Below are 22,308 nucleotides of genomic sequence, written 5' to 3' on the forward strand. Positions count from 1 at the left end.
AAACAAAATAAAAGAAGAATATTTATTTCGATAAATATTTTTAAATTATTTATTTCAGTAATTATTATAATTAAATTATTTATTAAAATAAAAAATCCTATTAAAGAGTGTTTTTAACTTTTTATTTTAGATTTATTTTCCAAAATCATTCACCTTTTCCTTGTGAAGTTACATCGAATTACAACTTTGCCACTGTGACCAAATGCTGTTGCTCACAGCTCACTTCGCACTTCGCAGTATTCAGTATTCAGTATTCACAATATTCCGCTACTCTTCCAAACGCTCACTCTGCAACTCCATTGATGAACAACAAAACTTGCATCTTGCATCTCTGAATTCCGAATAAGAAATGGTAGTACTCACTCGTCTGAAATCCGCTTTACGTCTTCTTCCTCGTTCTTCCGTGACCTACGCAACCTCTGCCTCTTCCACCTCCAACCTCTCACCGGCGAAGAGGAATCAAATCGCCGCCGTTTACGTCCCGCAGGATTTGTATCGTCGGATCTTCACTGTGACCGATCCAACTCTCCCGGTTGTTACGATTCTCGAGCAGTGGGTTCAGGATGGCCGAACTCTTAGCTACGATAAACTGCTATTCCTTATCAAGCAACTTAGGTCACGCAAAAGATATAAAAACGCCCTCGAGGTATCGTCATCATCATTAATTACTAATTAGTCGTTAATTAATTCATAAAAATATTATTTATTCGAACTTTAGGTTGAATCATGATCTAACTGCACAATGCGATTCAAATGTTAAAGATACTATGTTTTTCTGTGTTGATTTTTGGGATCTCTGTGAAAATGAATCGTGTTTGCAGGTATCATTTTGGATGTCTGAGAAAGGATACTCTGAACCTAGTTCTGCTGATTTTAGTTTAAGACTGGACTTGATTGCAAAGGCTAAGGGAATAGAAGAAGCTGAATCCTATTTTGATAGCATTCCGAAATACTCAAAAGCTGCAGAATGTTACAGCTCTCTTCTTAATTGCTATGCTCAAGTTAGGGATGTGGATAAAGCTGAAAGGATCATGCTGCAGATGAAACATTTGGGTTTTGCAAGGTCTACTTTGGCAAGAAATTCTTTGCTTAACCTCTACTATCAAACACAAAACTATGACAAAGTGGAAAATTTGTTGCTTGAAATGAAAGAAGAGGATATTAAATTCGATAGATTTACATTAGCCACCTTGATTAATACATATGGGGCCCAATCTGATATAGAAGGAATCGACAAAGTTCTTGCACAGTTAGAAGATGATCCATCGTATTCCCAACATGTAGATTGGTGGAGTGTTTATGCTGTGGCAGCCAATTGGTATGGCAAACTCGGGCTTCATGATAAAGCTTTTAACGCTTTAAAGAAATCAGAGAAGCGCCTGAGTTATACAATCTGGAATGAGGCCTTTCCTTACCTTATGACTCAATATGCAGCAATAGGGAAGAGAGAAGAAGTGATGAGGTTGTGGAATATTTACATGATGGATGGGAAATTACTCAAGAGAGACTATTATTCAGCTGTAATAAGTTCGTTTCTCAAGTTGGATGACATTGAACTTGCTAAGAGTATCTTTGAGGAGTGGGAATCTAGAAACCGGTATTTCATAAATTTCTTTATTCCAAACAAGATGATAGCAGCTTACAGCAGAAAGGGCAATATGGAGGAAGCTGAAGCCATTGTTAATAGGACAATCATGAAGGGAGGAAAGCCAAATTCATGGACTTGGTCATGGCTCTTGCTTGGATATATTCCACAAAGAAATTTTCCGAGGGCTGTTCAATGTATGAAAGAGGCAGTTTCTATCTGTGAAGTGGGGTGTAAGTGGAGGCCATTACCAGAATCCTTAGCTGCCATTTTTCAGTACTTGAAATTTAATGGAGATATGGAGGAGGCAGAGGGTTTGATAAGGTTACTCAGTAGCAAGAATGTTATCTCCCTTGATATTCATAACAAGCTGATGAGTTGGATTAAGGATGTGGAGTCAAATGTGCCTGCAATTGCTGTGCTGGGAGGCGATTCACATAAACAAACAGGTGAAATTTCAAAGCCAGAGGAAGATAGGAACAGCCCTGACTTCTGCCTTAGCCATCAATAAAATGTTAAGGGGTGACTGTCAATTAGGCAAATCATGTATTAGGGTTTACATCTGGTGTACACATCTTTTCAACAATGAAGTTTAGGACCGATTGGTGTAGGTGAATGGATTCCTTACTCCCACTTTTATGTGGGAGTATCATTAACCCACTTAAAAATATTTACAAATTGAATCCCGGTTTTTTTTTTGAAAATATTCATAATTAAATATTGACCTCTCAATTTATTTGTATTAGACATTTCTTCTCCTTTTCCTTTTGATTCCAGATTCAAAGAAGGGATAGGAAAATCTAGCAGATTCTCTTTCAATCACCGTCGTCGTTCTTTCTTTCGCTACCTCCTCGGTTACTCGTTCTCTCCTACACCGTGCTTGCTCTACTAGGGTTTTCGCCCCTCTTTCACTCACTGTTGCTTGCTCTATGTTCCTCTTCATCCCCGGTCTTGCTCTTTCTCTAATCCTCGCCACCGCAACACGGTTCCGTCTTTCACTCACTGTTGCTTGCTCTATGTTCCTCTTCATCCGCGGTCTCGCTCTTTCTCTGATCCTCGCCACCGCAACACGGTTCCTCAGCCGCACCGCAACACTCGGGTCCACCACTTCCCTGGTTTTTGTCGCCCCTCTGTCCCTGTTCTTCACCAGCGACTCTGATCTTTGTCCTTCTTCCTTCACCTCTGCCTTTGCGACCTACTCCTTTAAGGTTCCATTTTATTTTTATTTGACTTATTTCCTTTTCTATGAAAATTTTAAGGAAAAAACATAAAATCACTCCGTTCTTAAATGTGCCATTTATCTTAAATGCATGAAATTTTCAATAAAATAAAACTTCAGTAGATAAATAAGTTACCCCTAGATTAGGAAGGTAGATGACTGTAAGACATTTACTTAGTTCGGTTGAATAGTTGGAGCTTAAGAAAATAAAACAACTACTTCATTTCAATGGCAGATTAAGGGTGGACAAGAAAATGTATTGCCTTAACTGAGCATTGCAATTGGCAACAAACACAATGAATTTTTCTTCAAAAATTTAAACTGTTAGATAGAGATACATTCTTTAACTTCAATGATGGTAGTAATCTTTAAATGTTTATCATTGATTTTATGCAACCTTGCCATGGGTTAGGATAATGCTTCTGGTTGTCTTTTATTCTGGATATGTGAAGACATTGGGCAATCTTTGTTCTTCATTCTTGGCTTTTTCCTGCAATGCTTTATAGATAGATAATGTTATGTTTATGTTTTTGTTGAGGTTTATTAATATTTATTAAAAATAATTGCTGCATACACATTTGGTTGATTTTATCCTTTTCAGGCAGATTAGAACTCCTTTCTCAACACAAACTAATGCTTAGCCAGTGGCTATTAACTTATTATGACTAATGGCACAGTTTAGAAGATAATATTTCACCCTTTTTATGATTTGGATGCTTGTCTCAAAACGAATTCGATGTTATTTATCACTTATTTCTATAAATGTTCATGTTACTGTTATTCCAGGCTGCCAACCATCCTTAAGTTACTTTTATTTCAATATCGATAACTTCCATTCTCATAACTTGATGTTTTAATTTATGCATAATTATGCAGGTGGGAAGTTTTCAAACAACAAATGAAAGGCATGCTTTATCACAGTGATCAAAAGGGCATCGAGTTGAAAAAGCCTGGTGCTTCTCTTTATACGCTTCCCATGCCAGATTGCATGTGTAAACAGGAAGAAGCAAGAAGTAGAAATTGTAGCTCTAGGAAATGTACGATGTTTTGAGTATAAATATATGACCTTTAGGAACACAATCAATACCTGTAATTTATTTTTGTATCATTCAGTTCGATTTTCTTTTTTCTTTTTAAATATGGTAGAATTATTTTAAGTAAAGTGTATAAAAAAGCCACGAATTAAGTGTTAATTGTTCCTTTCATTTAAGCTCAACAAATGGCACTTAAGTGTACATTAAATAATTGAAAACCTACAAAGACACGTTTCGGAATGCTGATTGCATCATGAATCATTCTTGGATCCCTGCTGACTGCTGAGTTTAGCATGGCAATTTAATTGCGTGAAGGTTATATTGAAGGCTTATAATTTTGGTTCTTGATTTAATTGATATTTGCATGAGCTGTCTAAATGACTACTTCCAATAATGGCATTCTGAGTTTTGATCTTATACATTGCATTGGATTTCGTAGTAAAAGTTTGTGGAGTGGCATTGGATTTCGTGGTAAAAGTTTGTGGAGTGGCAGCATGATAATATTCAGGTTGAACTATATATTGTTACAGCAACAATTACAACTATATAGTGCTCTGTTTCATTGCGCCAATTCTAGGCTCTACTTATTTGTTTGGGCTAATTAGAAGCAACAAATTCCTGTTTTGTTTCCAATTCCATTAACTATAAAACTCAAATTATTTGCATATACTTGTGTAGTTATGGTTGATTAATGTGCTTAGTAATGTGGCTAGTTATATTTTTCATTGATTTGGTTTGATTGTCTGAATGATGGTAGTTTAATAGTACGAAATTGTGCAAGTAAATGGTTTAGTGGTTACTGAGTTATATTTCATTAGTTGATACACTAATTTATTCTTCTTCTACATGTTACAATTCAATATTACTAATTTTCTTTACTTTGTTAGTTAATATAAGTTATTAGTGACCTATATATTATCGTAACTAATTATTGCTAGATATGATAGATACAATATAACTTAATCCAAAGAATGAGCAATAGCAAAGTTCAAACATATCCTGAATTTATAAAATATAATTGATCTATCTTAAGTTATATAATACAATATAACTTAATACAAATAATCATATAAAGCTACAAAGTACAACATCAATCATAAAATAAAGTCTCACAATTATTACACTAGGATATTACTCCAATTTTTGAGAACCAGTTGCACATTTCCCTTCTACTTCAATGCCTAGAGCATTTCTACCACTTCCAATTTTAGACAACTAACATAGTAAAAGTCATTCTGTGCCGGTCAGCTTCAAGTTCATAAAGCAATTATGAATAAACTTATTTTTCAAGACCATTTTACTTGAAATACTCTAGAGCTTTATATTTAGAATACAATAATTTGTTGTTAATAATAACTCTTGCTTTCATCTTGTACTTGTAAAGATGCAAAACTTCTTTCCTGCAAACAAAAGAACAAACAAAGGGGGTAAGATGAATGCTAATGCAGTGAAGTAATATTTAGCTCATTCACTAGCTAATAACAAAACTTACTTGAGAGTTTTATAAGGTTTAGATGAAAGGTCCATATCAAACCAACACAGCTTCCCTTCTTTGCTCCCAACAATTAAATTATCACCTATAAACAGAGCATACAGACAAGTAATTATGAAGAAATAATTTCATTTTTATGAAAAACTAATTGATTATGCAACATCTGCATAACAACAATAATCACACCTCCTAGATCCTTAGGAAATGTTATTGTTTGGGATAGAATTAGGCGTTTAGTGTCTATCTGGTGCAAAGCATATTAATGACTTTTCAGAGAACTTTCCCTCTTAGACATTATGAGATTGGGAAGCTACAGTTCACTGATTTCTATGGTTTTCTTTTTTATTTTATTTTTATGGCTTAGGGAAGATATCTTTTCCTTGACTCCTGTGTACTGTTTGTTCTATTAACTAATGAAATTCTCTCTTTTGTTATCAATAAATAAAAATAAACAATCATACCTCCAGGATGAACTGCAATAGATGAGGCTTCACGGAGCCCAGTATCTAGCTTCTTTATGAGCTTAATCTTCAATAAATCATACACACGAACACTCTGCTTTGTACAAATAAAGAAAATAGAATGAGATGGATGGAAAGTTGATCTAACAGCAAGTCCATGTAACTTGAATGGAAGTTTTTGTATAAGCTTCTTCGATAAGTGGTGTATAGAACTGCTTGATTCACGTAAAAAAGAAGTCAAGGAACAAAAAAAGCAGCCAAGCCTGATTTAAATATTCAATTCCTAGTTACTTTTAATCCAGTTAAGAATTTAAGATATGCTAATTATCTAACACTTTATTGAACAAGAACCAGCATAATACAGTTAGTTTTACATAAGATCCATCAATCAGATAATCACATAAAACACAGTCATAAATGCCAACAAATAAAACACTAAATAGGTGGAACTACATGACTAATTATTACCAAGCCTAGCTGGTTCTATTCATGATCATTAGCTGAAAAGTCAGACAGACATGCAACAGGAAAACACAGAAACTAAGCATGACAAAGTGAAATCAAGTCATCATCATAACAAACTATTTTAACACATATTAAGCTAACAAGACATGGTTTTCTCAAAGAGGATAACTTCACTGAGATACTGAAGAGCTCCAGGAGTGAAGAGGAGCTTCCTGAGAGCTCGCCTGTTAGTTTCAACTTTCTCAACATCGATGCTGGATAGACACTTGCCAATTGTTCCAGTTGACTCATCATCAGCAAGAATACACTTTCTGGGGGGTGCCAAATTATGCAGCATTGTTAAGAAAAATTGTTAAGAAAAAATTAAACATATGATATGGTTTTGTTATATTTGATGCAAAGTTCTGATTCAATCAAAAACAAAGGGAAGGGAAAATTGCACTTCCTATTCAAATTGTTAAGAGTAGATTTGATTGGGAAGGTTAATGGACTAGAAGAAGCAGAACATTCCAAAGTACTTAAGAACTGGAGAATGTTACAGCTCTCTTCTTAATTGCTATGTCCATGCTAGGGATGTGGATAGAGCAGAAAGCATCATGGAGAAGATGAGAGCTTTGGGTTTTGCAAGGTCGATTTTGTCAAGAAATGTTTTGCTTAATCTCTACTATCAAACACAGAACTATGACAAATTGGAAAATTTGGTATGTGAAATGCAAGAGGGTATTAATTTCAATAGCTATACATTTGGTACTCTGATTAGTGCTTTCGCTGCCACTTCTAAAGCGGAGGGAATTGACAAGCTTCTCACACAGTTAGAACATAATCGGATTCAGTACTGGCATTTAGATTGTACTGTTTATGCTATTGCAGCCAATTGTTATAGGAAACAAGGACTCTTTGATAAAGCTTTTAGGGATTTGGCAATATATGATTGATGAATATGTAGGATAGATGAAATGATACTAAAAATGTGTCCAAGTTAAACTCTTTTTGTCCTGTGAAGTGTGATGATTATATTGATGATGCTGCAGTTAGTAACTGTTGTAAACTTTAGATTTTCAAAGTAAAGATTAGAGATACTATGAAGGACTTTCCTGAACCTTTTTTTTTTAGTTTCCCCTTTGTAATTGTTTTTTCAGCATATTTTAGTTAATGGTGTTTTGGACTTTTGGGATGAAATTTGCTTGGTTGTTGTAGCCTAGATATCACCATGTAAAGAAGATTGACCTCGAATTTGCGCGAGACGTTGAAGACTCGCATCTCATCCTTATTAAGCAAAAGGTAACAGATTCTTTTTCATCTAAAGTGAATACTATGTCTATCTGTTATGCTTGCTAAGTTGATATTTTCAGTTCTGAAATAACAATCAGTTACTTCTTTTCATTTTAAAAGAAAGAAGATAACCTTAATTAACAATATTTGCACAACTACCTTACGATGTAAATTATCTTCTGACTTCCATTCTAACCAAAGTTTTCAAGCATTTCTAGTGCTTTGAATCTCTTCAATGCTTGGAGTCTTTAAATCTCAATGGCTGCCAAAAAATCTCAGATACAGGAATTGAAGCAATAACCAGTTGCTGCCCTCAGCTGAAAAACTTTCCATCTACTGGAATGTGAGGTGATTTAATATTTTCTTATGACATTTAAATTAACTGTTTATATCCTTAATTTTGAACTCAAAGTTCAATCCAAGGAGAGTGAGTTATTTAAATGGAGTCAGCAAAGCTATTATTTAAATGAATGACAGTGAGTTATTTGGAACTGTAATTTCAGCCTCTTTGTTGTGACAGATGAAGAGTTGAAGCTTATTGTCTTAGTGCAGTTTTGTAATTACAGTTATGTGTTGAACTAAACTGAGGTGTTGAGAATTCGTATTCATGTCTTCAACAATTGTTTCTGAACTAGTTATCTGAATTTAATAATTGCAGAATATATCAGACCGTGGCTTACAATGTGTTGCTGAGAATTATCCAGAACTAGTGTCACTGAATCTGACTAGGTATTTGCATTGATTTATAACAGCTTCTGTATCATCAAACACATTATGCGATTATAAAGAACAATTTTCATATTATGAAAATTTGTAGATGTCTTTCAAAACGTTTATGCATAGTTTGAAAATGTATGCTGGCATGTTAGATGCCTGTGTTTGTTTGTAACTCCTGTTCCATGCAAGATGCAAACATTTTGGCTTTTTTACATTTCATATTAATAATATATCAAGCAGCTGTACGCTTAGATGATTAAAATTAACATTGGAGTAAATTATAATTTTATACCTCTATGATGGTACTTTATATCTCATGATTTCGTTCATAGGTGTATCAAGATAACAGATGATGGGTTGAAGCAATTATTGCACAAATGCCTATCTCTTCAGAGTTTGAATCTCTATGCATTGTCTAGGTTGGCATTGTTAATGTTGTCTTGACCTTGAATTGGATTAATTCACATCATTACTCTGATTTAGTTTCACAGATGAAGCTTACAAGAAAATATGCCTTCTAGAGCATCTCAAGTTTTTGGATCTCTGTGGTGCACAGGTAAAATCTTCAGATTACTGAGATTTCTAGGCAGAAACATATCAAATATTGACCTCTGATAAAAAAAACTTTGGTTTGTAGAATCTTTCAGATGAAGGACTTTCCTATATTTCTAAGTCCAAGAACCTTGCATCTCTGAATTTGACATGGTAAATGAAGCATTAACTGTAATATATGCAACTTTCTAATATATAAAAGTAATCGAGCTAGATCTCATTTTGATTGCTAGGTGTGTCCGAGTGACGGATAAAGGAGTTATATCCATTGCACAAAACTGTACCTCTTGAATTTCTAAGGTATGTCAACTTGAGAAATTTGTTGAACTTGCATATATGGTATTGGTGGTGCAATGTCTAAAGTAATGCAGTGACATATGCACACGCTTGTTGCTTACATATATAGATATATGTCCTTGCTACAGCAACAATGTAAATTGAGCCTCTTTATATTTATTTTTTACCTTAAAAAACTCTTATCTTGCTAATGTGTTGAAAGGAAATGTTTGCAGCTTGTTTGGAATAACTGGTGTGACTGATAAATGCCTGGAGGAACTCTCAAAGTCCTGTTCTGACAAAATTACAACTCTTGATGTGAATGGATGTATAGGAATTGCAAATCAATATTTAATGTTTGATAATAAAGAGGATCATTTTCCCTAGCTAAAAATCTTCCAACGTGCATGTATCTAACATCATGATGCTATTTCCTTATTTTTCTTATTTTCTAGTATATTATAAACATAATTCAATATTTCACATGTAGTAAGAGGATTTTTCTAGGACACTAAAAGAAGTTATTCCTTTCTTGATTGCACATGTGAGGATTTTTGTCATTATTCAACTAGGTAAAAGCATTTCCACTGCAGAGTAAATGCTGAGTCTACAATTTTGGCTATGAGGAACTTGAATTAGTCACAAAAACAGGGGGTTAAAATAGGTTTATAACTTATAAGTACTATGTTGATATTCAACGGTTCTATGAAGATGTTTTCGTACTCAAAGTGGCTTATTTGCCAAAATATAAAATTGATCCATAATCACATATTGACTGAATTCAGAATGAGAGGTATTAACAAATGCGATCAATAATTCTCTGTTTTTGTATGTTGGTTTACATAAAGCAATCTATTTACGTGTTGCGGTACCAAATTAAAGATTTGAAATTTTACCCTATTTAAATGCTATGTACGAAATGTCGCCAAGAATATTAATCATTTTTGTTTAGCTACTAATTGTGTGGACTGTGGAAGTAATAATGTTCAGATAGGGAATCTAACGAATACTAAGAATGTTTTTAGATTTATTTTCCAAAATCATTCACCTCTTTCTTGTGAAGTTACATCGAATTACAACTTTGCCACTGAGACCAAATGCTGTTGCTCACAGCTCACTCCGCAGTATTCGCAAACAATATTTCACTACTATTCCAAACGCTCACACTGCAACTCCATTGCTGAAGAACAAAACTTGCATCTTGCAACCCTTCTTCGTCTCTCTCTCTGAATTCCGAATAAGAAATGATAGTACTCAGCCGTCTGAAATCCGCATTACGTCTTCTTCCTCGTTCTTCCGTGACCTACGCAACCTCTGCCCCTTCCACCTCCAACCTCTCAACGGCGAAGGAGAACCAAAGCGCCGTCCTTCATCTCCCGCAGCATTTGTACCGTCGGATCTTCCATGTGAGAGATCAAACTCACCCGGTTGTTACGATTCTCGAGCAGTGGGTTCAGGATGGCCAAACTCTTAGCTACGATAAACTGCTATTCGTTATCAAGCAGCTTAGGTCACGCAAAAGATATAAAGACGCCCTCGAGGTATCTTCATCATCGTTAATTACTAATTAGTCGTTAATTAATTAATAAAAATATTATTTATTCGAACTTTAGGTTGAGTCATGATCTAGCTGCAAAATGCGATTCAAATGTTAAAGATACTATGTTTTTCTGGGTTGAGTTTTGGGATCTTTGTTAAAATGAACCGTGTTTGCAGGTATCATTTTGGATGTCCGAGAAAGGATACTCTGAACCTAGATCTGGAGATTTTAGTATAAGACTGGACTTGATTGCAAAGGTTAAGGGAATAGAAGAAGCTGAATCCTATTTTGATAGCATTCCGACAGACTTAAGAGCTGCAGAATGTTACAGCTCTCTTCTTAATTGCTATGCTCAAGTTAGAGATGTGGATAAAGCTGAAAGGATCATGCTGCAGATGAAACATTTGGGTTTCGCAAGGTCTACTATGGCAAGAAATCCTTTGCTTAACCTCTACTATCAAACACAAAACTATGACAAAGTGGAAAATTTGTTGCTTGAAATGAAAGAAGAGGGTATTAAATTCGATAGATTTACATTTGCCACCTTGATTAATACATATGCGGCCAAATCTGATATTGAGGGAATCGACAAACATCTTGCACAGTTAGAAGATGATTCATCGTATTCCCAACATGCAGATTGGTGGAGTGTTTATGCTGTGGCAGCCAATTCTTATGGCAAACTCGGGCTTCATGATAAAGCTTTTAATGCTTTAAAGAAATCAGAGGAGCGTGCGAGTTCTACAATCTGGAAAGAGGCCTTTCCTTACCTTATGACTCAATATGCAACAATAGGGAAGAAAGAAGAAGTGATGAGGTTGTGGAATATTTACAAGATGGATGGGAAGTTACTCAAAAGTGACTATTATTCAGCTGTAATAAATTCATTTCTCAAGTTGGATGACATCGAACTTGCTAAGATTATCTTTGACGAGTGGGAATCTAGAAACCGGTATTTAAAAAATTTCTTTATTCCAAACTTGATGATAGCAGCTTACAGCAGAAAGGGCAATATGGAGGAAGCTGAAGCCATTGTTAATAGGACAATCATGAAGGGAGGAAAGCCAAATTTATGGACTTGGTCATGGCTCTTGTTTGGATATATTTCACAAAGAAATTTTGCGAGGGCTGTTCGATGTATGAAAGAGGCTGTTTCTATCTGTGAAGGGTGTAAGTGGAGGCCACTACCGGAATCCTTAGCTGCCATTTTTCAGTACTTGAAATTTAATGGAGATATAGAGGAGGCAGAGGATTTGATAAGGTTACTCGGTAGCAAGAATTTTATCTCCCTTGATGTTCATAACAAGCTGATGAGTTGGATTAAGGATGTGGAATCAAATGTGCCTGCAACTGATGTGCTGGAAGGCGATTCACATAAACAAATTGGTGAAATTTCAGAGCCAGAGGAAGATGGAAACAACCCTGACTTCTGCCATAGCCAACAATAAAATGTTAAGGGATGACTCTCAAGTCTCAATTAGTCAGATCATGAATTAGGGTTTACACTTGGTGTACACATCTTTTCAACAATAAAGTTTAGGACCAACATTTGGTTTACATTTATGATCTATGTATCACTGTTAAATTTTCTAAGATGTTTCAGTTCAAATTTAATTTGATAGAAAGAAAGTAAAAGGATGGGAAATCAGTATTATGTAATTACTTTTGGTTGAGGAAATTTGAGTTTGAAATATTTGATGGTTGATTCATGGCAAATTGGTAATAGTTTAGTCACCAAAAAAGAAAAGAATATGTTAATAGTAGGCACACAAAAAATGGTAATATATATTAGAGTTTGTTTGAGTGTTATTAGATTATTAAAAAAATTATATTGTTTTATTTAAATATAATTAATAAATAAAAAATATTTTTATATAAAATATTTAAATATTAAATTACTTTTATCTTTTTTAAAATATTTTTAAAAATTTAAAAAATCATTTCAATTTTTTTTAAAGCTTAAAACCACTTAAATAGCATTTGTTGCAAGGCATTGAGATAAAAATATTAAAATTTAAATAAATTTCTGTCCAAAATATTATTCTGAATTTATGATTCTCTAAGTTTAAGATTTTGAAAGCCGATTCAAACCGGTCGGTCGGATCGATTGAATCCCAAATCGACGGAGAAAACGATTTGAACAGATGCTAAAACTGGAAGTTTGAAAACCGGTATTAGACCGTCAAATCGGCCGGGAATCGGTCCGTCGAACCAAACCGGAACCCGGCCGTTTTCTGAATTTTTCCAAAAAACCGCGCTGCTTGGATTGAGGAACCCTAACCATTCCCCAACCCTCACTCCAAAACGGCGAAACGCGCAGCACTCCTCCCATCACCCTCGACCTTGAGCTGCTCCTTCCTCTCATCGTCACCGAGCTCCTCCCTCACTCCCTGACTTCTGTCCAGCCACCGGCCTGCTACCGCCGCTGTCGCAACATCGAGCTTCGGAGTCACTGTCGCAACATCAAGCTTCGGAGTCACTGTCGCAACTTCCTTTCCCTCGATCGTGCAGCCACCGTTTGTGCTTCGAAACCACCGTCACCGGTCTCGCCTCCTGCCTCCGTCCCGCAGCTACTGCCCCGCCGGCGCCAACTCTGTTCCACCGGTCAGCCCTTCGGATTATATACTCTTCCTGAGCCGGAGGTGTGCTTGATATGTAGTTTCCCTATTTTGATTTTAACGTGGTGCTCATTTGAAGGGCAATATTATTTAAAATACTCTACTTTTGTCTTACTTCATCTATACAGAAACCTAAAAGTGTACTACATTTTGTTTGTTTAAAAAAAACCTTCATATATGCATTTTTAAAATTTCTGTCAGTGCAGGTGAACTTCTTAGCCAAACTGGTGGCTTTGAAACCCGGAGATACTGTGCTTGGCATGATAAGAAATGTAATGCAAGGAAAAGATGAAGGTGATGACAATGCTGGTAATGTTGATGAAGGAAATGCTGAAAGGGTAAGTTGAATCGGCAAATGTATTACTTAACTGGAGTATGTTAAGTGTGAGTGGTAAGAAGTAAAAATTAAAAATGGGGTAGAAAAGCCTAAGATGGAGGAGAACACAGTGTTATGCAAATTTTAGGCAATAAATATATTACACGCAGCATATCAATGTGCTCCTTTTCTTCTGTCATTTAGTTGTTAGGGGGGACCTTTAGCAAATTCTTTAGGAAAATAAATCATTTCTCTTTTCCTGCGTGAGAACTTATATAAAATTTTATACACAAATCTCATCTATGAAACATTCTCCCCCATCTTGATTCTGTTAACATACTCACCCTAAGTTTTATGCATGAATGCAAATTATAGCGACATAACATGTATACCTTTCATTATAATCAGGTGAGTGTGACAGGAAGGAAGTCGCATCCAGTACGTCCTGGCATATTTCTTTAGACCGTCTCCAGGTTAATGTCAAAGTCATGCTTGTTACATTTTATTCTTTGGTATGAAGCAAATTGGACTAAGATGATATCTTTTATGCACTCTTTTATTGTTTTTGCTGTCTACAGTGAATTTGAAGTGTCGTGGGTTTCACCCATGTGATCATCTTCTTAAATTAGAGCTTGTGAGTTTATGCTAATTTTGTAAGAGAGCTTATTTGGTTTATGTTTCTTTTGTTAAAAACTTTATGTTCCTGAAGAATATCTTTGTAAAGACTTTATCATAGTATATGTCACAGCTTATAAATGGAAACCAAATGAGCTGTAACTCTCTTGCATACTTATTTCTTTCTGTTTGTTTGATTAAAGTGCTTAACTTATGTATTCTTAGGACTGAGTGAACTAATATCAAGACAAATTGTAATGTTTGCTTGATTTAATGCAAGGTATGTACTTTTTTTTAATAATTTGTTGAATGTGTGGGTTTGAAGAGGCCTTTTAGTGCAAAAATTCCAGTTTGTATTAGCATGGTCCTATCCTTCAGTTATTCTGTGCATATGTTTCAAAATGAGGTTTTCTTGTTTGTACAATAAACCAAGTTATATAATCTTTAAGAGAAGGCAAACAATGAATTTAGCTATCACCAACATTTTGTTGATATATATATATATATATATATAAAGTAAATTATAATTATGTTTTAATGTGTTTATTTGTATTTTATTTATTATTTTATTATAAAACGGTTATTTCGGTTGAACCAATAAATCAGGGAACCAGTAGCTAAAGTGGTTCGATGACCGGTTCGGTTTTCAGAACCTTTACCCTTTTGCTATTTCTAATCAGGGCATCCTCTGTTCTTCTCACCTCCCTCTCCTCTCAATCACAGGTCACCATCGAAGAGCTCCAGTTGAAGCCAAGCCCCTGTCATCGCCGCCAGTACCACCACCGCGTCGCCGTCGTCGGACCACTGTGACCAAGGTTAATCGCCGTCACACCTTCATCTTCGTAGGCACGTTTTTCAGTTCATGTATCCTTGTCAAGCCAATGTTTCTCTTCTCTTTTCTTCTCCATGTTCACGTTTGTGTTGTCGTCTCTTCTCTTCTCTTTCGCAGCTTGTCTTCTCTTTTGCGTTCATGTTTTTTTTTTGTTGCAGTTTTATATGAAGTTGTATGGACTTATATGAATTTTTATTGAAAAGTTCTGCTGCTCTGATGAAGTTTTTGGTATATTTCAGCGTGTTCTGCAGCTTGTCTTCTCTTTTGCATTTGTGTTCTCTGTATTTGAGTATGTGATTAATTGTATATTTGAGTGTGTTTGAGTATTCTCAATTTGGGTGGACTTCAATTCGAGTTAAATCTGTTACACAAATGCTTGCTATTTGCTATTTGCTGCTGCTATGAATAATATGTCCAGCTACCCCTGCTATATTATTTTTTAGTTGATGTTTCATTGTATTGTATTTTATTTTTCACATAGATGATAGCAATGACATAACCATTGATGGGTGCATTGTATGAGTGTTATAAATTATATTTTCAGTAGAGTTAATTGATTATTTATGCTTATTTTGACTGAAATGATTATTTTGATATGAAGGAATGGAGCATTTGGAAATTGTTAAACGATGAATAAAAATTCAAGATCAGTGAGAAGCTTGAACAACTTGGATGAGTTTTTCAACTAAACCCAAGCTTATCAACGTGGTTGCAGCCACAGCCGTCGCAACACCGCCTCCTCCAGCTCCGGCGTCAATATTAGCCTCTGCTCAGCCACATCGGTTCTTCAGTGTTCCTTTAAACTGTACCAACATGTTCTCTTTCTTATTCCTCTCTCTCTCTCTCTCATCTTCCTCAAGCTTTTGCAGATGTTTCTAATTCTCCACTATAACCCTTCTTCCTAGGCTCTTAGATTAGATGAGTTTTGCTACACAAATCCTCAGCATTTCACATAAATCATTTCAATTTATAAAACGGTTTTCATTTTTTGCAACCCCTAAGCTTCCTTCACAGTCCTCCGCCACCTCCAGCCTATTAACAGTCAAGAAGGAACAAAGCAGCGTCGTTTCAGTTCCGAGGACACCATTTTTCCAGAAGCTTCCTTTGCGCGACTTATACCGTCGGATCTTCACGGCTCCTGAATCGCCGTCCTTGGTGGTTCCGATAATCGAGAAGTGGATTAGAGATGGCGGAACTGTTAACTACAACAGACTCCTATCTGTTATCAGGAAACTCAGATCACGCAGAAGATATAGAAACGCCCTCGAGGTATTGTTTTTGCTACTACTAATTACTTTTAATAGTTAATTAAATTATTTAAATTTGTGGTTTTTTCCCCCTTCTATTCAATCATAGTATAGGATAAATTTTGATCTAGCTGCATATCCAATTGGTGCGAGTATACAAGAAATTTGAGAATTATTAGGGAGATTTGTATTAGAAGAATTAGACATTACAATTTTGAAAGTGTTTCACTGGGATGTGTTTTGAAGGTCTAACCTTTGTTAAAAATGACTAATGAATTGCATTTTAGGGTGTCATTTCTCAGTGTTCAGTTGACAATTTTGTTCAACGTTAGAAGAATGGTATATCTCTGTTTTGATTCCCTGGAAGTTGTGGGTTGATTTGATTGTGTGACTAAGATTCAAAATAATGCTTCTTTCTCTCAAGTTTTGGGATCTTCTATAGCCTTATCTTTATTCTTCTGCTATTACAGCAACAAACTTTGCATGTCAGTAGGTGTGTTGGCTTTTTTATGCCTTTTCATTTACCTTCTATTGAGTAACATGAATCATCTCTACAGGTATCGACATGGATGTTTGAGAAAGGATTTTCCAAACATAAATCTGGAGATCTTGCGATAAGATTGGACTTGATTGGGAAAGTTAATGGACTAGAAGAAGCAGAATTCTATTTTAATAGCATTCCAAAGTACTTACGAACTGGAGAATGTTACAGCTCTCTTCTTAATTGCTGTGCTCATGCTAGGGATGTGGGTAGTGCAGAGCGCATCATGGAGAAGATGAGAGCTTTGGGTTTTGCAAGGTCGATTTTGTCAAGAAATGTTTTGCTTAATCTCTACTATCAAACACAGAACTATGACAAATTGGAAAATTTGGTATGTGAAATGCAAGAAGAGGGTATTAATTTCAATAGCTATACATTTGGTACCCTGATAAGTGCTTACGCTGCCACTTCTAATACGGAGGGAATTGACAAGCTTCTCGCACAGTTAGAGCATAATTGGATTCAGTACTGGCATTTAGATTGGACTGTTTATGCTATTGCAGCCAATTGTTATAGGAAACAAGGACTCTTTGATAAAGCTTTTAATGTCTTAAAGAAATCAGAGAGGCTCATAACTAACAAAAAGAGGAGAGTGGCCCTTACTTTCCTTATGACTCGATATGCAGCGATAGGCAAGAAAGAAGAAGTGATGAGGTTATGGAAAATTTTAACAACAGATGGGAAGTTATACAGTAGAGCTTATTTAGCTGTAATTGCTTCAGTTCTTAAGTTTGATGACTTTGAAAGTGCTGAGAATATATTTAAGAATTGGGAATCTAAAAATCTGGGTTTTGATATTCGGATTCCAAACTTGATTATTGGAGCTTACAGCAAGAAGGGCAATATGGAGGCAGCTGAATCTGTTGTTGATTGGACAATCATAAACAACGGAGAGCCAAATTCAAAGACTTGGTCCTATCTCTCATGTGGGTATATTGAACAAGGTAATTTTTCAATGGCTATTGAATATATCAAAGAAGCCATTTCTGTCTGTGAAGTGGAGCATCACTGGATGCAATTTTGGGAATCTTTGGCTGCCATTTTTGAATACTTGAAAAGTAAAGGAGATATGGAGGAAGTAGAGGAGTTGGTACGGTTACTTAGGAGCAAGGATCTTGTCTCCCTTGACGTTCACAAGAAGTTGATGAATTGGATTAAGGATGTTGAATCAAATGTGCATGTAATTGATTTGTTCTTTGGAGATTCACGTAAACAAACAAATGTAGTTTCAAAAGCCAAGGAATACAGATGCAGCAATGATAAGCAATTCTTGCAATAGGTCTTGCATTTGTTGTACACATTTTTGTATATGTAGGTTAGGATTACCAATTTAACCTAATGGCTTGCTGTCATAGTGTCATTCATGATCTATGTATGCATCTGTGTAAAATGCCAGGTTATTTTTTGTATAAACTCTTAAATTGATAGAGTTATCCATTTCAAATAACACTGAAATTTAAATATGTACGTGTTGAATATGATTTCCGACCAGAAAAGGTGTTGAATATCATTATAGAAACAGGAAAGATGATAAGGAATTGAATCCATATAAAATTTGTTAACTAGTGACATTTTGCATTTTTGTTAAGAGTAGTTTACCATGAGAAGGGGTTTCTGTAGGAAAAAAAAAACGGTTTCAGATGTTTTAAAAAAAAAATGCTTTGTTCAAATTTTGACAAAAACCGAAAAAAAGAAAACCCTCCTGACAAAAAAAAAGAAAACCCTCTATACAACTCTACGACTACGGGCTACGTTCGTTTTCAGAGAGATTCACCTTAAAAACAGAGTAGATAATTTAAATCTTAAACTGTATTTTGTTTAAAAAAAATCCGGAAAATTGCTTCATTAAAAAATTAGTAAAAAAATAGCAAAAAATGTGAAAAAGAAAGAAAAATACAGTTGCCATTGTAATTTATTTTTGAGAAATAGTTTTTTTTAATTAAAAAAATTCTTATTAAATATAACTTATTTTGATGTATTTGTGTATTTTTAGAGACGATAATAATAATTGTCATTATTAAATATAGATTATTTTTTTTTAATTTATAATTAAAAAAGTCATATTTATTGTGTGTATATTTGTGTGCTTTTATATACTGTTTATAAATCTATATATGAATTTAAAAACGTGCATTTTGAAAACTTCAAAAAAAGTTTAAAGAAGAGTAATGCGAACTTGCTATACAAAAAAAAAATTACATTTAAAAAATTAAAATTCAAAAATTATGTTTAGAAAAATAATAATTTTTTTTATTTTATTTTAAAAAAAAACGTCCTTATCCAGTTCTAATGGCTGTGTTTGGTTTTCTCAAAATAATAAAAATATAGACACAGATACATGTAAATATATAGACACAGAAAAATACTTAATTTTTTATTTTGTTTGATAATTTAGACACAATAAAATATACCATTCAATTTTACTAAAATATCAATTTTATTCTCACCATTTTTCTCTTTCATTATTTTTGCCCAATTTTTCTTTCACAGTTATCATCAACATTAATATCACTATAATCTTTAACCAAATACAAAAGGGATATGGTAATTTAAATTAAATTTAATAAAATCAACAAAAATTTTAATTTGTCGCATGAGAAAGGATAGAGGCGATCGACAGCCGGCGGTGAGAAAGGATAGAGGATGGAGATGCTAAGAACAATGAAAAATTGCAGAGGGAAGCATGCATGAGAGAAGAACTGGAGATAGATTTGGGAGGATAGGGGATGAATTTAGAATTTTAAAAATTAAATAAGGATAAAATTGTAAAAGAGTAGTGTCTCATAAATTATGTTTTAATGTCTCCATTATTGAGAGGTACATAAATTTAGTATCTCTATGTCTATCGCTCCTTTTTTGTGTTTATAAAAAAATTATCTCTTAATAAATCAAACAGAGACACGTGTCACCATGTCTCTTACCATGTCTAAAGAGACACGGAGATCAACCAAACAGGCAAACACTATCTTAAGTATTAACACGCGCTGACGGGCAGAAGATCAACGTGAAATGAAGGACCAACTCGAGCTGAACCCTAACTTGCTCAATGGACTCACTGAGTCCAGCGCGCTACCGCACTCGTTAAAAGAAGTCGATGACGATGACGACGCGCCTGTTCTCAGCTCGCATGCCCTCGCCGCACTCAAGGAGTTCCTCTCCGAGCAGCAGAGCCACCACTCCGCCGCTGCAGAAGGAGAAACCGCAACCGCCGTCGAAGAATCCAAGGTTTCTCTGGTTTCGGAGGATTGGAGGTTGAGTCAGTTCTGGTACAGCGCGGAGACCGCGAAGACCATAGCTGAAGAGGTCCTCAAGCTCTGCAATGGCAGCGTCAATTCTCCCGTTGCCTGCATCGCTTGCCCTACCCTCTATGCTTATCTCAAGGTAATTTATTATTTCTCTTGTTTTCCTTTTTTTTATTTTGAATTTTAGAATTTCAGTTAAATTTTTTTTTTCAATGTTCATTTGGGTTCAAATGTTACTGATTTGTGATAAAAGTGCAAAGCTAATGTTTTTAATCAAATGTTTAAATTTTTCGGTGAATATAGATTTTTATTATTATTATTAGTCACTTTCATTGGGAAATAGTTTGGAAATATGCGATGTGTTAATCTTCAAGTTCTGCATTGCTTTATCTTCAATATTAAGATTAGTGTAAGTGTAGTGTAGAGGATTGATTATCTTGGTGAAGAATTGAAGATGATAGTTACAACTTCAAACCCCTTTTGAGTGAAGAAATCAATGACCAATGCCTCAGTTGTAATAATGATAAAATGTATGTTGATGTGGTTTGTTGAGTTGTTTTAATTTGTTTGATGCCATTTCTGAGTTCTTGTTTTTGCTTTGTCAGATATTTAAAAAATTTTCCTTTCTTGAATCTTCAGAACATGGATCCTAATGTTCCTGCACAACTTCTTGAGTATGACAAACGTTTTGAGCAGTACGGAAGTGATTACACATTTTATGACTACAATCACCCTGAGGAGTTGCCACCGGAGTTGAAGCATTCCTTCAAAATAGTAGTGGCAGATCCTCCTTACTTGGTGAGAGTTAAATTGATTGCTGAAATTTTTTTGGCTGAAAAATGAATGAGGATCCATTGTGTGTGCGTGTGTGTGTGTATATATATATGTAATACAAGTTATTTCAGTTTTGAAAACCTTGTGCTGGTTGATGATCTTATTGAGTTCATTGTTTGGTAACAGAGCAAAGAGTGCTTGGAGAAAGTTGGTGAAACAATTTCTGTGCTCATACAACCTGGAGAATCATTTTTGCTTCTACTCACAGGTATCAACAGATTTAATCCTGTTATCTTTCGTATCAAAGCACTCGAACCCATAGTTTATTCATGGAGTTCATACATGAAAATTTCCACCCATTTTTAACCCTCATTTGAAGATATATTAATTATTGTACTTCAATTAATTGCAGGTGAAGTGCAGAAAGAAAGGGCATCCGAGATATTGGGATTGCATCCTTGTGGTTTCAGACCTCAGCACTCGAGCAAACTTGGAAATGAGTTTAGGCTATTCACAAACTATGACCCTGGAACAAGACTAGGAGGGTGGGAAAGATAGGTATTTATGTCCCAGTAGCTTCTCACACACTGAATTATCTCATGTATGCTATAGATTTTGTCTTGATATAGTTGTGGTCAGTTCCTGGTTATGTACTAGGAAGATGAAAGAGTTGGAATCTGGTTCACAATGCTTCGGTTTGCCAATTTCACATTGTTTGGCACCAATGAAGCTGGTTTTCTTGGAATGATGATCAAATACAAACCAATATTTTCTGTTGTGACGTGAATGTTGCCTGAGTATCTTGAACAAGGAGCATAATTTTGACTTTGCTGGTTAAGCTATTGTACCAATGCTTCCCAAGAATCTTAGTTTTGTTCATGTTTTAAACAGTTAGTTGTATTAGATTGTGAGACAATGGTTTCTTTATAGCCAAACTTCCACTCTTCTTCTGTTAGTGGAAGGTTGAGATAAATCTTTGAGCTAACCAATCTAATCTCAGTTTACATACTTTGTTGCTTGCAAATGATTTTAATGATACTTAACCTTCGTGACAAGATTGTTGAAATGAGATATGTACAGTTGCATGACACAGATTTGTTGTTAGAAATGTTAAATATATGTTCTTCTTTCACCGATTTATCACATTTCTGAATCATTATCGGCATATGTATTCAACTTTATAAACCATTTAGAGCCCTGTTTTTTTTTTTTTTTGCTTCTCTCTATTATTTGTACATGCCTAAGAGACTAAGAATCAGGTTTATATTCCTTATAGACAAAGGGTTTAACTATTTACATAAAAGAAACAAATGTCCTTGTGCTCTTCGCATCATGTGCACAATAATCACTTACACTTCCTATTAATCCTCTTCAAATTAATTCATCCATATTATTTTTAGAAAATAATTAAAAAAAACAACTGAGTTTCTCATAAATATGTATTATTGACTTATCCCAACAATTCACGCCAAAAGAGACATTGTATCAAATTCACAATTTAGTAGAAATT

General features: G+C 34.8%; 4 protein-coding genes and 1 pseudogene across 18 annotated transcripts; all 5 read left to right on the forward strand.

Moving 5' to 3' along the window:
- The first annotated feature begins 172 nt into the window (after nucleotides 1–172).
- On the forward strand, nucleotides 173–4,078 carry LOC112756750 (pentatricopeptide repeat-containing protein At2g20710, mitochondrial). Of its 3 annotated transcripts, XR_003179388.3 has the most exons (4): nucleotides 175–646; nucleotides 822–2,034; nucleotides 2,363–2,793; nucleotides 3,681–4,078. XR_003179388.3 is itself a non-coding variant. In XM_025805377.3 (3 exons), exons 1-3 carry the CDS (start codon nucleotides 350–352, stop codon nucleotides 3,704–3,706), a joined length of 1,536 nt encoding a protein of 511 aa, XP_025661162.1. In that variant the 5' UTR covers nucleotides 175–349; the 3' UTR covers nucleotides 3,707–4,078. The 3 variants fall into 3 exon arrangements, 2 of the variants coding, with proteins under 2 accessions (XP_025661158.1, XP_025661162.1); XM_025805377.3 differs by lacking the exon at nucleotides 2,363–2,793; XM_025805373.3 differs by lacking the exons at nucleotides 2,363–2,793; nucleotides 3,681–4,078 and having other exon boundaries at nucleotides 173–646; nucleotides 822–2,289.
- Nucleotides 4,079–6,852: 2,774 nt separating this feature from the next.
- On the forward strand, nucleotides 6,853–9,460 carry LOC112720440 (F-box protein At3g58530-like; annotated as a pseudogene).
- Nucleotides 9,461–10,036: 576 nt separating this feature from the next.
- Nucleotides 10,037–12,329, forward strand: LOC140180552 (pentatricopeptide repeat-containing protein At2g20710, mitochondrial-like). The gene is made up of 2 exons (XM_072221777.1): nucleotides 10,037–10,614; nucleotides 10,790–12,329. The coding sequence occupies exons 1-2, from the start codon at nucleotides 10,318–10,320 to the stop codon at nucleotides 12,059–12,061; spliced, it is 1,569 nt and encodes a 522-aa protein (XP_072077878.1). The 5' UTR covers nucleotides 10,037–10,317; the 3' UTR covers nucleotides 12,062–12,329.
- A 542-nt stretch (nucleotides 12,330–12,871) lies between these two features.
- LOC112756761 (pentatricopeptide repeat-containing protein At2g20710, mitochondrial-like) lies at nucleotides 12,872–18,245 on the forward strand. 13 transcript variants are annotated; one of them, XM_072221802.1, is made up of 8 exons: nucleotides 12,882–13,255; nucleotides 13,433–13,569; nucleotides 13,956–14,020; nucleotides 14,126–14,181; nucleotides 14,388–14,442; nucleotides 14,886–15,008; nucleotides 15,596–16,263; nucleotides 16,799–18,245. In XM_072221802.1, the coding sequence occupies exons 7-8, from the start codon at nucleotides 15,913–15,915 to the stop codon at nucleotides 18,059–18,061; spliced, it is 1,614 nt and encodes a 537-aa protein (XP_072077903.1). In that variant the 5' UTR covers nucleotides 12,882–13,255; nucleotides 13,433–13,569; nucleotides 13,956–14,020; nucleotides 14,126–14,181; nucleotides 14,388–14,442; nucleotides 14,886–15,008; nucleotides 15,596–15,912; the 3' UTR covers nucleotides 18,062–18,245. The 13 variants fall into 13 exon arrangements, with proteins under 13 accessions (XP_072077898.1, XP_072077881.1, XP_072077903.1 ...); XM_072221784.1 differs by having other exon boundaries at nucleotides 13,438–13,569; XM_072221793.1 differs by having other exon boundaries at nucleotides 13,438–13,569; nucleotides 14,886–14,977.
- A 1,138-nt stretch (nucleotides 18,246–19,383) lies between these two features.
- Nucleotides 19,384–21,853, forward strand: LOC112756774 (uncharacterized). Its single transcript, XM_025805395.3, has 4 exons — nucleotides 19,384–20,163; nucleotides 20,664–20,822; nucleotides 20,985–21,066; nucleotides 21,211–21,853. Exons 1-4 carry the CDS (start codon nucleotides 19,792–19,794, stop codon nucleotides 21,354–21,356), a joined length of 759 nt encoding a protein of 252 aa, XP_025661180.1. The 5' UTR covers nucleotides 19,384–19,791; the 3' UTR covers nucleotides 21,357–21,853.
- Nucleotides 21,854–22,308: the final 455 nt, after the last annotated feature.

The sequence above is a fragment of the Arachis hypogaea genome, chromosome 2 (assembly GCF_003086295.3).
Source record: "Arachis hypogaea cultivar Tifrunner chromosome 2, arahy.Tifrunner.gnm2.J5K5, whole genome shotgun sequence".
NCBI classification, from domain to species: Eukaryota; Viridiplantae; Streptophyta; class Magnoliopsida; order Fabales; family Fabaceae; genus Arachis; species Arachis hypogaea.

Coding starts and splice junctions, on each gene's coding strand:
- LOC112756750 (XM_025805373.3), top strand. CDS start 350: ATGGTAGTACTCACTCGTCTGAAATCCGCTTTACGTCTTCTTCCTCGT. Junction 647..821: donor GATATAAAAACGCCCTCGAG/GTATCGTCATCA, acceptor TCGTGTTTGCAG/GTATCATTTTGGATGTCTGA.
- LOC140180552 (XM_072221777.1), top strand. CDS start 10,318: ATGATAGTACTCAGCCGTCTGAAATCCGCATTACGTCTTCTTCCTCGT. Junction 10,615..10,789: donor GATATAAAGACGCCCTCGAG/GTATCTTCATCA, acceptor CCGTGTTTGCAG/GTATCATTTTGGATGTCCGA.
- LOC112756761 (XM_072221797.1), top strand. CDS start 15,913: ATGAGTTTTGCTACACAAATCCTCAGCATTTCACATAAATCATTTCAA. Junction 16,264..16,798: donor GATATAGAAACGCCCTCGAG/GTATTGTTTTTG, acceptor TCATCTCTACAG/GTATCGACATGGATGTTTGA.
- LOC112756774 (XM_025805395.3), top strand. CDS start 19,792: ATGAAGGACCAACTCGAGCTGAACCCTAACTTGCTCAATGGACTCACT. Junction 20,164..20,663: donor CCCTCTATGCTTATCTCAAG/GTAATTTATTAT, acceptor TTGAATCTTCAG/AACATGGATCCTAATGTTCC. Junction 21,067..21,210: donor ATTTTTGCTTCTACTCACAG/GTATCAACAGAT, acceptor AATTAATTGCAG/GTGAAGTGCAGAAAGAAAGG.